At 44.4% G+C, this 13,267-nt stretch overlaps 1 protein-coding gene across 10 annotated transcripts in view; it reads left to right on the top strand.

Annotated features, from left to right (window-relative positions):
* FMNL2 (formin like 2) overlaps positions 1-10,408 on the top strand; it is a 145,072-nt gene extending 134,664 nt beyond the window's left edge. For 3 of the 10 annotated variants that reach the window (XM_061445879.1, XM_061445905.1, XM_061445947.1), the window contains 10 exons: positions 187-389; positions 1,486-1,720; positions 2,344-2,412; positions 2,583-2,663; positions 3,010-3,139; positions 3,300-3,463; positions 3,731-3,832; positions 4,321-4,419; positions 5,326-5,449; positions 10,013-10,408. In XM_061445879.1, the coding sequence (XP_061301863.1) occupies positions 187-389; positions 1,486-1,720; positions 2,344-2,412; positions 2,583-2,663; positions 3,010-3,139; positions 3,300-3,463; positions 3,731-3,832; positions 4,321-4,419; positions 5,326-5,449; positions 10,013-10,122 (1,317 nt within the window). In that variant the 3' untranslated portion in view covers positions 10,123-10,408. Of the gene's footprint in view, positions 1-186; positions 390-1,485; positions 1,721-2,343; positions 2,413-2,582; positions 2,664-3,009; positions 3,140-3,299; positions 3,464-3,730; positions 3,833-4,320; positions 4,420-5,325; positions 5,450-7,072; positions 7,207-8,515; positions 9,497-10,012 lie in introns of those variants that run through there. The other 7 variants (XM_061445896.1, XM_061445930.1, XM_061445888.1 and 4 more) reach the window with 4 other exon arrangements.
* Positions 10,409-13,267: the final 2,859 nt, after the last annotated feature.

Below are 13,267 nucleotides of genomic sequence, written 5' to 3' on the forward strand. Positions count from 1 at the left end.
AAGAGGCCACATTTCCTGATCAGTAACTCAGGAACGCATGGTGGTTTCATCTGCAGCCCCTGACTGAAGTAGTCTGCTATAGTCTCAGCCACCGCAAGGTTTTTATTGTAGTTTTGGCACAATATTAGGCAGCATGGGTTTTAGTGTTCACTGCAGGAGGGATAAATCATTTTCTTTCCTTTTTAGGATTTAAATGTGGATGAATTTGAAGAAATATTTAAAACAAAAGCCCAAGGTCCAGCCATTGATCTTACTTCAAGCAAGCAAAAGATAACTCAGAAAGGGTCAAACAAAGTCACATTACTGGATGCCAACAGGGCAAAAAATCTTGCTATTACTTTAAGAAAAGCTGGAAAGACAGCAGATGAAATATGCAAAGCTATTCACGTGTAAGTAAAACACTTGTCAGCAAAGAAATCATATTCAAGATTTACTGTGATTTTGGTAAGTGGAATGGTTTTGAACCGGCAGTTGATGTAAATGTTTTTGCATCTGGAGAAAATCCAGGAGTAAGGATGGAACCATTCTGAGTTCCCAGAAATCAGATTCCCTTGAACTAAAAGTTAAAACTTGCAGCTTTATGTCACTGTATCACTATTGAGGCTTATCAAATTAACACTTCTCTTATTAAAGAAGCAAATTCATATATATACAGAGTATGCCACTACATACCGCATCTCTTGTTCTGTTTGCACGGTATTTTCTGTTACAGTGAACACTCAAAAGCCAGAGTATCAGGAAGAGGCAATTATTTTAGTTTTGCTCCATGAAGCACGAGTTTAGTCCAAGTGCAGAAGAAGGTTTTTCATAGAATTAGGTTTATGTAATGGCTGCAGGCAGTGCCAAACCCCAGTGTAATACAGGTGTGTCTCATCCCATGCTGATATGGACTGTTGCCAGCTGACTCCAGCAGGTCTCAGGTATACCTGCTCTGTGGGGCTGATCCTGAATCCATCCAAAAGCATTTAGTACTTGTGGCCATGACAAACATCTGCCATTTCTCCAGTGAGGAATATCTTCAAAGTTTGGATGCACAATTGTTAAATTTGATCTGGTGAGGAGGGTGACCCAAACCTGCTGCAGATTGATGCAGTTTGGCTGTTGAGGTTTACAGGGCTCTGGCCCAATTAAATAAAACTGCTGTTTGCTCCTCCCTGCCTATCTTCTCTGATGAAAATTCTTTGGAAACAGAAACAGGGTGCCCAGTAGCACCATTCACATCAGCACAGTGACCTTGTTCACATCTTCATGTGCAGAGAGCTTCACATGCAAGACTGTGTCCCCAGACCCAGCCAGGGCAATAAGAGCAAGTCACTTCACAGCATCTTCATAGTTTCTTATTGCTATACTGACTCAGGCTAATGTGTAGCTGAGCAGTGTAGGAAGCAGAGCTGCCTTTGGCAGCTTTCTCTCTTCTTTTACTTTTCCATCATTTTATGTAGAGCTTTGTCCTATCACCACTTTTTCCGGTTTGTTATCACGCAGGTTTGACCTGAAAACGTTGCCGGTGGATTTTGTCGAATGCCTCATGCGGTTCCTGCCCACCGAGAACGAAGTGAAAGTGTTGCGGCTCTACGAGCGGGAAAGGAAACCCATCGAGAACTTGTCTGACGAAGACCGGTTCATGATGCAGTTCAGCAAGATTGAGAGGCTGATGCAGAAGATGACCATCATGGCGTTCATAGGCAACTTTGCAGAAAGCATCCAGATGCTGACTCCAGTGAGTGAGGGGCAACCCTTGGGGACACTGGGGTGATGCATGGGGTTCAGCCACTGCCTGAAAGCTGTGCTGTGCAGCGCGGGTCAGCTTGTGGGGAGCGTTACAGGGTGTGGAGTGGTCAGAGACAATTATAGAGATTTTAATTTTTCTAAGACATGGAGATTGTTCCAAGTGTTGTGGGGCAGTTGCGAGCTCTGACAGGGACAGAATGAGAAACACACTCATGAAAAAGTGGTTTTCTAGCTCTATTTTCATAGAGCAGTGACTCTAGTATCCCAGGGGCTGTTTGTACAGCAGCTTATAGCCTGGGCTGTTAGGGAAAGTTATCATCAGTGCTGGCCCGTGGGCTCTTTGAAGTGTGTACCACCCAGCCTGATGCATCTTTCACAGTCATGAGGATTGAAATGTAAATATGGGTTTACCCAACTGCATCTGAGTGTGGTAAATCTGCGGTGCAAATGAATTGTTGGAAATCCTGATGTGTCGGGGCAGGAGAACATTCATGCTAGGGCCCACAGGATGCATGAAAAACGAGAGGTTTTTTTTTCAGAGTTTTTTAGATTTTAATTTTACTCTTGGGTTGGACATGCATTAACCAAAGCACTTCCTGTCTTTACCTGCAGCAACTTCATGCAATAATAGCTGCATCTGTCTCCATAAAATCATCCCAAAAGCTTAAGAAAATACTGGAGGTAGGTGTGATGTTAGATATGTTCAATGGCTCCATCACTCACTGGTGTGTCCCCTTACATGTACTGAAACAGTACATGAGTGCTGATATACCAGCTCTCCTTCCAGAGGTTTTTAAAGCACCATGCATTTGTCCTGAAAATTCATCCTCTGTTCTGTTTCATCTTGGCAGATAATCTTGGCTCTTGGAAACTACATGAACAGCAGTAAACGAGGAGCTGTGTATGGATTTAAGCTACAGAGTTTAGACCTGGTAAGTAAACCAGAGATGCCTTTTGGGCACTGTGTGTGGCAACACGTTTCATGTACATGGCAAGAGTGGCTTCTGGGGGCACATGGTGAAGACAGACCATGGCAGCGGGCAAAGCACTCCCTGACAGGGGGTGTAAGTTTGCTTTGCTTATTGTTATTTTGGGGGGCTGCTTAGGAGAAGGCACATGTCTTCAGAGGCCCTGCAGACCACAGCTTGAAAGCTACCTCCTAAACAGCTGAATGAGCTTTTGTAGCCATGCCTATCAGATGGAGAAGCTCTGGCTGAGTCCCTTTGCTTGGAGCCTCCTGTGCCTCCACCCAACAATCTCTTTGCCTTTTCTCCCCAGCTTCTAGAAACGAAGTCAACAGACCGAAAGCAGACTCTGCTGCACTATATTTCTAATGTGGTCAAGGAGAAGTACCAACACGTATCCCTCTTTTACAATGAGCTTCATTACGTGGAGAAGGCTGCTGCAGGTACTGTGACCCTTCTGTCCCTGATGAGTGGTGGTGGCAGCATGCATGCCATGCAAGGGACTTCACTGCATACTATGGGAGCTCTTCTTGGTGGGGAATTGTTCAAGCTTCAGGCAGTTGCACAGCAGGAATGATGCAGCATTTTTATTTCATTTCCCAGTGTCTCTTGAAAACGTCCTCTTGGATGTGAAGGAGCTGCAGAGGGGCCTGGATCTGACAAAGCGTGAGTACACCATGCATGACCACAACACGATGCTGAAGGAGTTCATTCAGAACAATGAAGGGAAGCTAAAGAAACTGCAGGATGACGCCAAAATAGCCCAGGTATTTACTTATTCTTAGTGTGCAAGTGACACAGTGAATAGTAGCATGTCACTGGAAGTGCTTTATATATACAGCAGGGATGAGAAGGTGCAGCAATGTTAGAATTGCAGAATGGTTTGTGTTCAAGTGCTAGATGTAGATGTGCTAGTTTGAGCCAGGGGTTTCATATGCAGATGAAATCTGGACGCTTTATACTGAATACTGCAGTAATGGATGGGGAGTTTATCTGGAAATACATGCTATGCAGTAAATCTGTGCTTTTTGTAGGACGCTTTTGATGATGCTGTGAAGTATTTCGGGGAGAATCCCAAGACGACACCCCCCTCTGTCTTTTTCCCAGTGTTTGTCCGGTTTGTGAAGGCCTACAAGGTAAATGGAGCATCGTCCTCTTCTGTCCCTCCAAAACCGAATTTGGTACCTGCACGGCTCCAGACTCCCAACAAGCCACCTTATGGCTCCCTCTAGCTTTGACGCAGTGTAAACTATTCCTGACAGCACGGCAACAACAGCCGGAGGCAGCACAAGTAGTTGTTTTGGGATTATTTTCAGGGCTGAAAGACAACAGGGCTGTCTGGGATACTGGAGGAATCCTCAGAATGTCTGAGTGGCTGCAGCTTACACCTTTAACACTGAATATGTGTCTTTTGAGACTGGGAGAGGATGGTTTGTGCAACCTAGGAAGGTCTCTCCCAGCCGAGTGATTTCAGACTGTGTTGAAAGGCAGCTAAGTTGCTGTGCCTGATGTTTCTTCCTTGGAAAGCCCCATGGTAGCAAGTGATAGTGCTACTAATTTGTAATTTTTAGGTTCCCTGTAGCAATTGAAAGCTATAACCTCTGGGTTTTTTTGTGATAAATAGCAAGCAGAAGAAGAGAATGAATTGAGGAAAAAGCAGGAGCAGGCCTTAATGGAAAAACTTATGGAGCAGGAAGCATTGATGGAGCAACAGGACCAAAAGGTAAGAAACAGATAGATACATCTTAACTGGCAGGAGCCATCTCATGTTTTTTCTTAGAAAGTTCAGAAACTTCATCTCTGTGTAAGAAATTTAGTTGGCCAATTTACAGCTCCCTAGAAATAGGGTCTGTGGACTTTTTCTTCTTACATAGAGAGAACTGAAATAAGCTGGAAGCGTTATGGTGTATGGTTCTGCTACTTTTGAAGTCTGCAAAATTAAGAAAAACTGAATGAAATAAAATTAAATGACTGAGAAAGTCATCTTGTCCACACTGCCATTAACTAAACTTCATTCTTCTCTGGCCTTGTATTTGTTACAATCCAGCGGGTGTTCAGTGTGCAGAGCTTCCCATCGCTTACTGGGACAAGGAACAATCCTCCCCAGTCCTAACCTGTCAGGGCTTGGTGGCAGGACTGAGCTCCACGTTACTGTTTTGTAGGTATTTTCCTGACTTTCCTTTTTTTTTTTTTTTTGAGTTAACATTTCAGATTTGCTGGAGGTTCCCATGGCCCTAAACCAGACATTTTATCAGCTGGTGCTGCTTCCAGCAGCTGTTGTTGGATCTTTAATTCCAGGCACACTTTTTCCCTCAGAAGGAAAGATGGTTCTCCTTATTCCCCTGATGCTTTTCAGGGGTGACAGCTTGAAGCTCCAATTCCAACCTGAGAAGGCTTGGAAATAGGCTACAAATGTAAGAAGCTTGGCAGCCAGGTTAACTTGTGACTCTGTCCATCCTCTTCATGGGATGTGAGCTAACTGCCATGTTCTCCCGGTCTTGCAAAATTGGGCAGAAAACTGGCAGTTTCTGTTGCTACCAGTGCAATCACCTGGTGTTTCACACTCAGCAAAAGAGAAACAGGATAGCTGGAGGTCAGGCCTTACAAATCCTCTCTTCTTTTCTTTCAGTCTCCTTCACATAAAACAAAGAGACAGCAGCAAGAGCTGATTGCAGAGCTCAGGCGGCGGCAAGTCAAGGATAACAGACATGTATATGAAGGGAAGGATGGTGCTATTGAAGATATTATAACAGGTAACCGCCTTTTTTTCTGTAATCTCAGAGGCCCTTTCACAGTGGATAAAAATGTGTATTTGCCTAGTCGCTATTGTAAGTGCTTCTTATACTTCCTGAAAAACCATTACTTGAGCTTAGGAGAGTGTTTATATGATGTGAAGCAAGCATAGAAACCTTTGCTAATGGTACATAACAAACAAACCCCAATAACCTGCCCTCAGGTATCCGATGCCAGTGCACACACCTCAGACACACACTTGGTTTCTTAGTTCTTCTCTTTTAGCATGTGGGTCATACTCATTCACTGATCTTTACAGTAGCCAGCTCAGTGCCTGATCTCAGCAGATGCTCCAGTGGGGATATGCATGCCGTGCAGATCTTTCCCAGAAACCTTTTTTCCCCATAAATGGAACGAATGACAGATGTTTAACATTATTAAGAGCCTACATTTTCATTAAAATGTACTAACAGTAATTGCACCACATTATTGCACAGTTACAGCGAATCATTTAGTCAAACCTGAATGATTTATGACCCTAAACTGCTTCTGGTTTTACTGCGTCTCAGACTGGTAGGCAAAGTCTGCACTGATCCCAACCCAGGGTTGGAGGGAGAGGTACAGAACCCACTGTTGGAGCCCAACACAGTCAGGACTTCGGTGCAAGTATTTGCTGATAAAAAGAGACACCTTCTGAACTGCATTTTGCCTAGGAATCAGATAATTTTTAGTTTGTACAGCTGCTCTGATTGCAGTACCGTACTGCAATGATTTTGCTGCGTGTTCTTCACCTGTGGTGTGGAAGGAACAGGATTTTAATATTTCTGTAGCTTAACAGTCATTTGTTGCCACAGAAGCTCAAAAAAAGTTCACTGGGTAGGATTTCCTTGGCTACTGCTCCTGAAAGTTTTTCTTGTAGGAGGACAGGAGAGCTGTTTTACCACTGACTAAGGAAACCCAGGGAATTCTTGCCCAACTGGATGACAGGGCTGAAATGCTTGAAGCTTTCACAATTCTTTCTAACCTTGATTAATAGCTTCCTAAGATCCTATTCTTAATTTAAGGGGCAGAGTTGCTATAATATCTAATCTGTTACTGCTTCTACAACTCCAGCAGACTCCTGGAAGCTTGTTTAACTGGTAAAGTGTTCTGCTTTGTGGGAGAAACAGATTGTGTGGCACAAGACCATCCACATTCTAAAGGCAGTCCAGTTGGGGGAGTGCCAGACTAATAATAAAGTAATACTAAAAGTCACAAAAAGTCAGGTAGGACTGAGGTCAGGTGAATACTGCCTGTGAGATCCCTGTCAATGGTATGGAAATGATCAAAAGTGTTGTGCATAGGATACACAAGAAAGCTCTGCTGATTCACAGCAGAGCTCTGTCTAGCACCACACCCTTTTCTGGAGCACATTTAGCAGTAGTCTCTCAAAGCAGTTGAAAATGATGTAATATAAGAAATGCTTATTCAGAGATTTGCAACTGCCTCGTTGAAAGCCCACTGAAGTGCAGTGCTATTAGGCAGCTGATTGGAACATGTGAAACTCTCCCTGGGTGTCCGTAACTGAGCACTAACACTGTACTAATGCAATAGATCTGCTTCTCATGGCTCTGTTTGTCTGTTTGGCTGTTATTCCCATGCAGTGCTGAAGACTGTGCCCTTTACCGCTCGAACCGCCAAGCGGGGCTCTCGGTTTTTCTGCGAACCTGTTCTCACTGAGGAATTCCATTACTAAACTATTCCTCTTTCACATCTGATGCTCTTAGAAAAAAGAAAGGTTGCTGTAGATTTTTGACACTTCTCCATTTGTACGGATCTCAGCCAGGATCATGTGAATGTTGAGTGTATAATAATGTCCAGCGTCACCTGAAATTGTATCTGTATCACCTCTGTTGCATGTCTGTGTTTCAGTAACTTTTTATTCCATCCCATCAACTTTGCACTTGATGCTTTTGGCCATCCTTGCGTTTCAAAGGCATCTCTCACTCTCATTACAAATACCATAGAACAGCAAGTGGCAGAAGTCACAGTAGATGTGGTGCAGGTTTCCTACAGTTCACAAGACTTAGGAGATCAAATGCAGTCAAGAAGTGACAGTTCCCTTGGCTTTTCTATGTCATCTCTTCTGGCCTACAGATCTTTCTCTGTCTGCCAGTCTACCAATGTAAAATGCATGCAATACATCAGCTATATGCCAAAGCAAAATTACAAGTGGCATGAACTAAGTGGGACTTTCTTGGGGTTGGCTTTCTGGCTTGGAAGGGTTGTCTGCAATAACCTGCGTCCTCTGTGAGGAGTATCACATTTTAGACTTCTTTAACCAACACCTGCATGTTTGTCTGCATGTGAGATATAGGATAAAATAAACAGCATGAAATCTTCTCTCATTTGGTCACATCCATAATTAACTCTTTTCAGTTCCATGCCAACTTGATTTAAAGAAAATCAGAAGTGTGCACTGAGTGCTAACCAGTTCCAATTCACTTGGACTTTTGGCAGTGCTGGTATTGGGCTCGGTATGTGATCCAGGGGGGAGAGAGAAGGAGCAGAGCTGGGAAAACACTTTGGTACATGCCAGAACTGCAGAAATGGTGACAGTGAAAAACTTGACATGGAACTGAGCAGTTTACATCATGTGGTGTAAAGTGTAAGAAGGGTGTGTTTAACCCAGCATGTCTGTTAACACTGTTGTCTTGAATTAAGGACTCTGTGGCTTAAGAAGACAACAGTGTTTCAATTCTATGATATGTATTTTTATGAATGCTTCTAATAAAATTGCAAACTATTATCAGCTCAACAGTTACTTGCTCTTTCAAGTTAATTGCAGTATTATCTTCCTGGAGCCAATCTTCAAAGCAGCTTGGAATTTGGTTAGTGAAAGGCGAGGGTGGCCCTCCTGTCCTTTCCTCTCTGTCTAACCTCCTCTTATAGCCTTGGCCTCCCCCCTCTTGCTCTGTTGGCTAATGTGCCTGGGAGTTTTGAATGCTGAGTTGACTTGCTCTTCATTTTCCATCCCATTTTTTACTTAACCATCATTTTGTGTTCTGTTTTGTTTTTTTTGTTTTGTTTTTTTTTTTTCTGTTTAGCCCTAAAGAAGAATAATATCACTAAATTTCCAAATGTTCACTCGAGGGTAAGGATTTCTTCTAGCACACCGGTGGTGGAGGATACACAGAGCTGGCAAGCATCACTTTTTACTTAGCTTCCTCCTCTCTCTGTCTGCCAGACAGCCTGTTGGTAGATGTGGCTAAGCGTAATACTGGTGAGAGCCTAAGGGCCAGTGGAGACCGAGGCCATTTATTTTCACCCTCTGTGGTGCAGGGATTCCACAGGCCATTGGCTGCGGACCGTCTTCACGCTCTTTCCATTTTGGCCTTTCCTAGTTTAGCCTGAGGTAGGCAGTCTTGTCCCCAGATTGTTTCAGACCCACATTAGCCCTGAATACTCTGCTGCCCCTGTCTTGGCCCTACTACAGCCACTGAACAGGGCAGGAGAGATGGACAGCCAGCAGCTTGGAGCATGGAGACTGGAGAGGGCAGCCTTGAAAAAAGGCACCGTCTGCTAGGTACACCAAGAGCTGACAAGTTTGGGAGCTGTATTTTAGGCAAGGCATAAGTCATCCAGGAAATTGGAGGGAGGGTTTGCCCAGTCTAGTGCAAAAAAAAAAAACCCAAAACATTTAAGGGCTTTTCCAAGTCCAACACAAATTTCTTTTCCAGCTTGAATTAGTCTTAAGGTGTCCCAGATGTGCTTATTATAGCCTAGCCGGCCGTGTAACAGCACATGTAACAGGCTTTCATCAATATGTCCATCTCCAGCTTCCTCCACTCTTCAGTCCATTGCATGTTTCATGTCACCTATTCTTCCCTCTGAGCTCCCACCTCCCAGCAGCAGCAGCAGCAGGCTGGGTCCAGGAGGAGGGAGGGGGTTGGCTCTTCTGCTGCAGCCTGGCAGGATTGTGCCAGTGGGGCAGGATGGCAGCTGGAGCTCTGCAAGCCAGTTGCAGCTGCTTTATCTCAGGGCACCCTCTTTTAGATAAATGGGTACATAGGGATTGTAGATCTACTCTGTGACTTGCACCACTGTACAATGGGTCACACGTCTCCTGCCCTAGAAATCCCCTTCACCGCACCCTGATGTTTGAGAAGCTGTGTGAAGGACCAAGATGTGTATCATGCAAACTGATTTCAGTTGATGTTGCCTTTCTGACTGACATTAACAAACAGTAATGGCCCCTGGGCGGGGAGACAGTCAGACCAACCTGTCAGCCTAACTCCAGTTAGTTTGCCAGCATTTTGGCACATTTCACCAGTATTACCCGCTGCTTGGGGGCGTAGTAAAAGGGCACGTCAGTATTTGCTCACTTCTGCTCTGGTTGGGGTGAAGTCCTTTCTCCTGTTCCTACACAAGCTGCTTTGATTGGCTTCCAGCAGGACTTTTCCTTGTCTAGACTGCGTGTGTGTGTGTGCGTGTGTGCGTGTGTGTGTGTGTGTGCGTGTGTGTGTGTGTGCGTGTGTGTGTGTGTGTGTGTGTGTGGTGGGGTGAGCCGTGCGTGCTCACGAACGCCGCTTTCCTCTCTGCAGATCTTAGAAACCAGCCGTACCGACGGGCCGACGCGGTGAGGAGAAGTGTCAGGCGGCGCTTCGATGATCAGAACTTGCGCTCTGCAAACGGTGCTGAAATAACCATGTGAGCTGGAGGCCTGCAGGTGTCAAGGAAAGGGGGTGCTTGCATGATACCTTGTCCGTGTCAGCTCTATGTTCTGCCACTCATTTACAGCCTGGGGAATGGTAAAATTTCCTTTCTAAAGGGCTCCAAGACCTAGAAAATGCATAGGAACGTCAGTAATGGGCTCTCCAGTCAACTGTAGCTAACAAGTGCCTAAAGTACCTGCTCAAATTGATCAAAGCAATAGGACTTGATTTGATTGGGTATCTTTTTACACCAATACATTATTCAGTATTTTTAACCAAAATGTAAAATACCGTGTTGGTTTGGGTGTTTAGTTTGGTTTGGTTATAAAAAAGTTTAGTGACTGGTCTCCTGTGGACCTGACCTGCATCCCGACCAGTTGTAAACAGGGAATACCTGGACTTGCTCTGCTTTCGAATGCATTCCTGTGCTGTCCACCGAGGGGTTAACCTTGGCTTCAGCCACACTTACTGGCTTTTTCCTTTTTATAACAAAAAACCCCAAACAACAAAAAAAAAGGGAAGACATTTAAGGGCTTTCTATAGGTAATACGGAATTGTTCCAGGAAGAGACCCGTACCTTTTTCCACCACCCAGAGTCCTTGCCACTGCAGCTAGGCTGTGCTACCGTGTACATCAGTGAGCATCAGGTGTGCAGCAGACGGACACGAATTTTCACCCCTCAGCTGCGGTGGTTGTGGTGTGCAGTGCGGGGCTGAGGCCTTGGAGGTGCTGGGGGCAAATGCGTTGGTGAATGCACAGGGTGAGGAGGGTGGCGAAGGCTCTCCAGCTAGCATCAGCTTTGGAATAACAGTGTATTTATTAATTAGCACTAAGGTATTAACATCTCAATAATCAGCATTAGGATTCTGAGGACGGTCGTGGCTCAGTTCCTTGTGCAGAGAACCATCCTCTGCCCTGCTCTGTTGGATTAACACCCTGCTCCAATGCAAAGTTCCTTGGACAGTCTGGTTCAAATTCCAGACCATTGGTCAGCAAATGGAAGCCCAGCCTAAAAATCTTGTTAGGTTGTAGGTTCTACATTGCTTTTTAAAGATAAAAGGGACGTGAGAGTGACTGTAGCCACATGCTGCGCCCCGCACTGCTGGTCTGCAGCAGAATCCCTGAGCAGCAAGACAAAGCTGAGCTCGTGCTGGCAGGGCACGCGATCTTCTCACACGTAAAGAACTGGACTGAACTGAACTTCCCGAGATACATTTTGCTTACAGCTTACCTTGCCTGGTCTCATCGCATCAACATGTTAATTGTAAAATTTATTGTATAGTATTTAACCACTGAATTTCTTTTTCTTTTATGTTGTGCTTATGTGAACCACTGGTGAAGGTCCCATTTTTTTTTCTTGGATAATGTGTAGTTATATGATAATCTGTTTTTAAATGTACAGATATTTTGCTACAAAATTGGTGCAGTTTTGTATGGTTTTTACACTTCTCTTTTACTCCCACTTTAGCCTCTGGGTAATACTGTAAATATTGTTTAAAAAGAAATGCATCAGCCTGTGCTATACAATCTGAATGTTATTTTAACTTATAGTTTTTGTTTTTATATTTAACTAAATGGACAGTTTGGGGCTCAAAGTTACCACATTGACCTCTGCTTACCTATTTACAGGAAGTTTACTTTGAAAACTGCCACCTTCTTGCATTTACAGCAACGTGTACTTGACAAGCTAAAGAGAACATGCCAACCCACCTCCTTCTTCACGGGCAGTGACAGAAGAGTATTTTAATCTGCATAAGAAAATTTGAGCATTAATTTAATCAATCGTTAAACAAAGGGTTAAAAGCACTTGTTCTCATAGGCTTAAGCTCAAAGGTCATTTTTTAATTGAAGGCAAAATTTATCATACAGCTTGAATATAATGCTGGCATGTTCTCTTTCATATTTTTCTAGTAATAGACCTGCTTCTTAGCAATATTAGAAGTGTTTTATAAAAGCAGTTCATGTTACTTTCCTGGTCTGTTCCTGGCATAAGATCAAATAAACTATTTACACTACTACACAGTAATCCAGAGGGGTGGTTTTTGGGCCACTTTCATGTTTTAACAAAGGGTGGCATGTGCCAGGTGACGGCTGGGAGCCAGCAGCAGGGCAGAAGTGACTGTGCTGGCACTGCAGTGCGAGTCTTTGGGGCTGTTGGAGTTGGGAGAGGAAGAGAAGACACCCCCCAGCAGTGCCCCCACGCACTGGGATCCAAGAGTTCACTTCCTGAGCTCCGCTACCAATGATAAACCCTGGAAATAATTCTCCAGGTCATTCACACCATTAGTTCACCCTTGGCTACAGCACAGCCTGACTCACAGGAGGCAGAAGGGATGAATTCTGGATCCCTGGTCAAAGCCTGCACTGTGAGACACCAGGCACTGGAACACAGCCCTGCAGGCCCAGCACAGCTGCAGGTGCCACCCCTCCTTGTGAAAGTGAGTGACAATGAGTAAGTAGTTTGCCATAAAGAAACAAACCCCAACTGGACAAACAGAAGTCCTGAACTTGAAGAGAACAACCTACACAAAAGTCCAAACTCATTTCCCTTAAAAAACTAAACTAGGCCTTGCTAGGATTATTTGAAAGCAGTCTTAAGATGCATTTCTTAACTGGATTTTGCTAAAGACATACAAAAAAAAAAACCCATTAGAGTAATTTAAATTCATAGTTGTGGGTTTTTTTTATTTTTAATGGAAAAATAAAGGCAAACCTTTTAAAAGCAGTATTTACTTAGAAACACTTTTTCCTTAGGGTGGTTACACAAACGCAAGGCAGTAACAAAATACTGTGCAGAAGTTCTAACACATTTGCAAACTCTTACAGCTGACAGCTTCAGCGCTCAGCTGCTGTTCCCTGCAGCGCAGTGCTCTGTCACCTGTGTCACGCCATTACCCCCCTGTGGAGCTGTTCTGCACCCAGGCAGTGCTGTGGGCTACACAAGCTGTGTGTTTCCATTTTAAATCTCTTCCTAGGAAAGGGAATTTACACAGTTCACAAAACACACATTTATGAAATGGTGGCAGACCTGGGAGGATCAAGTGCTACCCACCCTCCCCAGCACAGGAGAGCCACTTGCTCTGCAGTGGGGGAACCTGGAAAAGCTGCCACCACCAGCTTTATGCCACACAATAACAGAGAGTT

The sequence above is a fragment of the Pezoporus flaviventris genome, unplaced genomic scaffold (genome assembly GCF_033815535.1).
Source record: "Pezoporus flaviventris isolate CSIRO_AGI_PZ_B2104156 unplaced genomic scaffold, CSIRO_AGI_Pfla_v1 ptg000001l, whole genome shotgun sequence".
NCBI classification, from domain to species: Eukaryota; Metazoa; Chordata; class Aves; order Psittaciformes; family Psittacidae; genus Pezoporus; species Pezoporus flaviventris.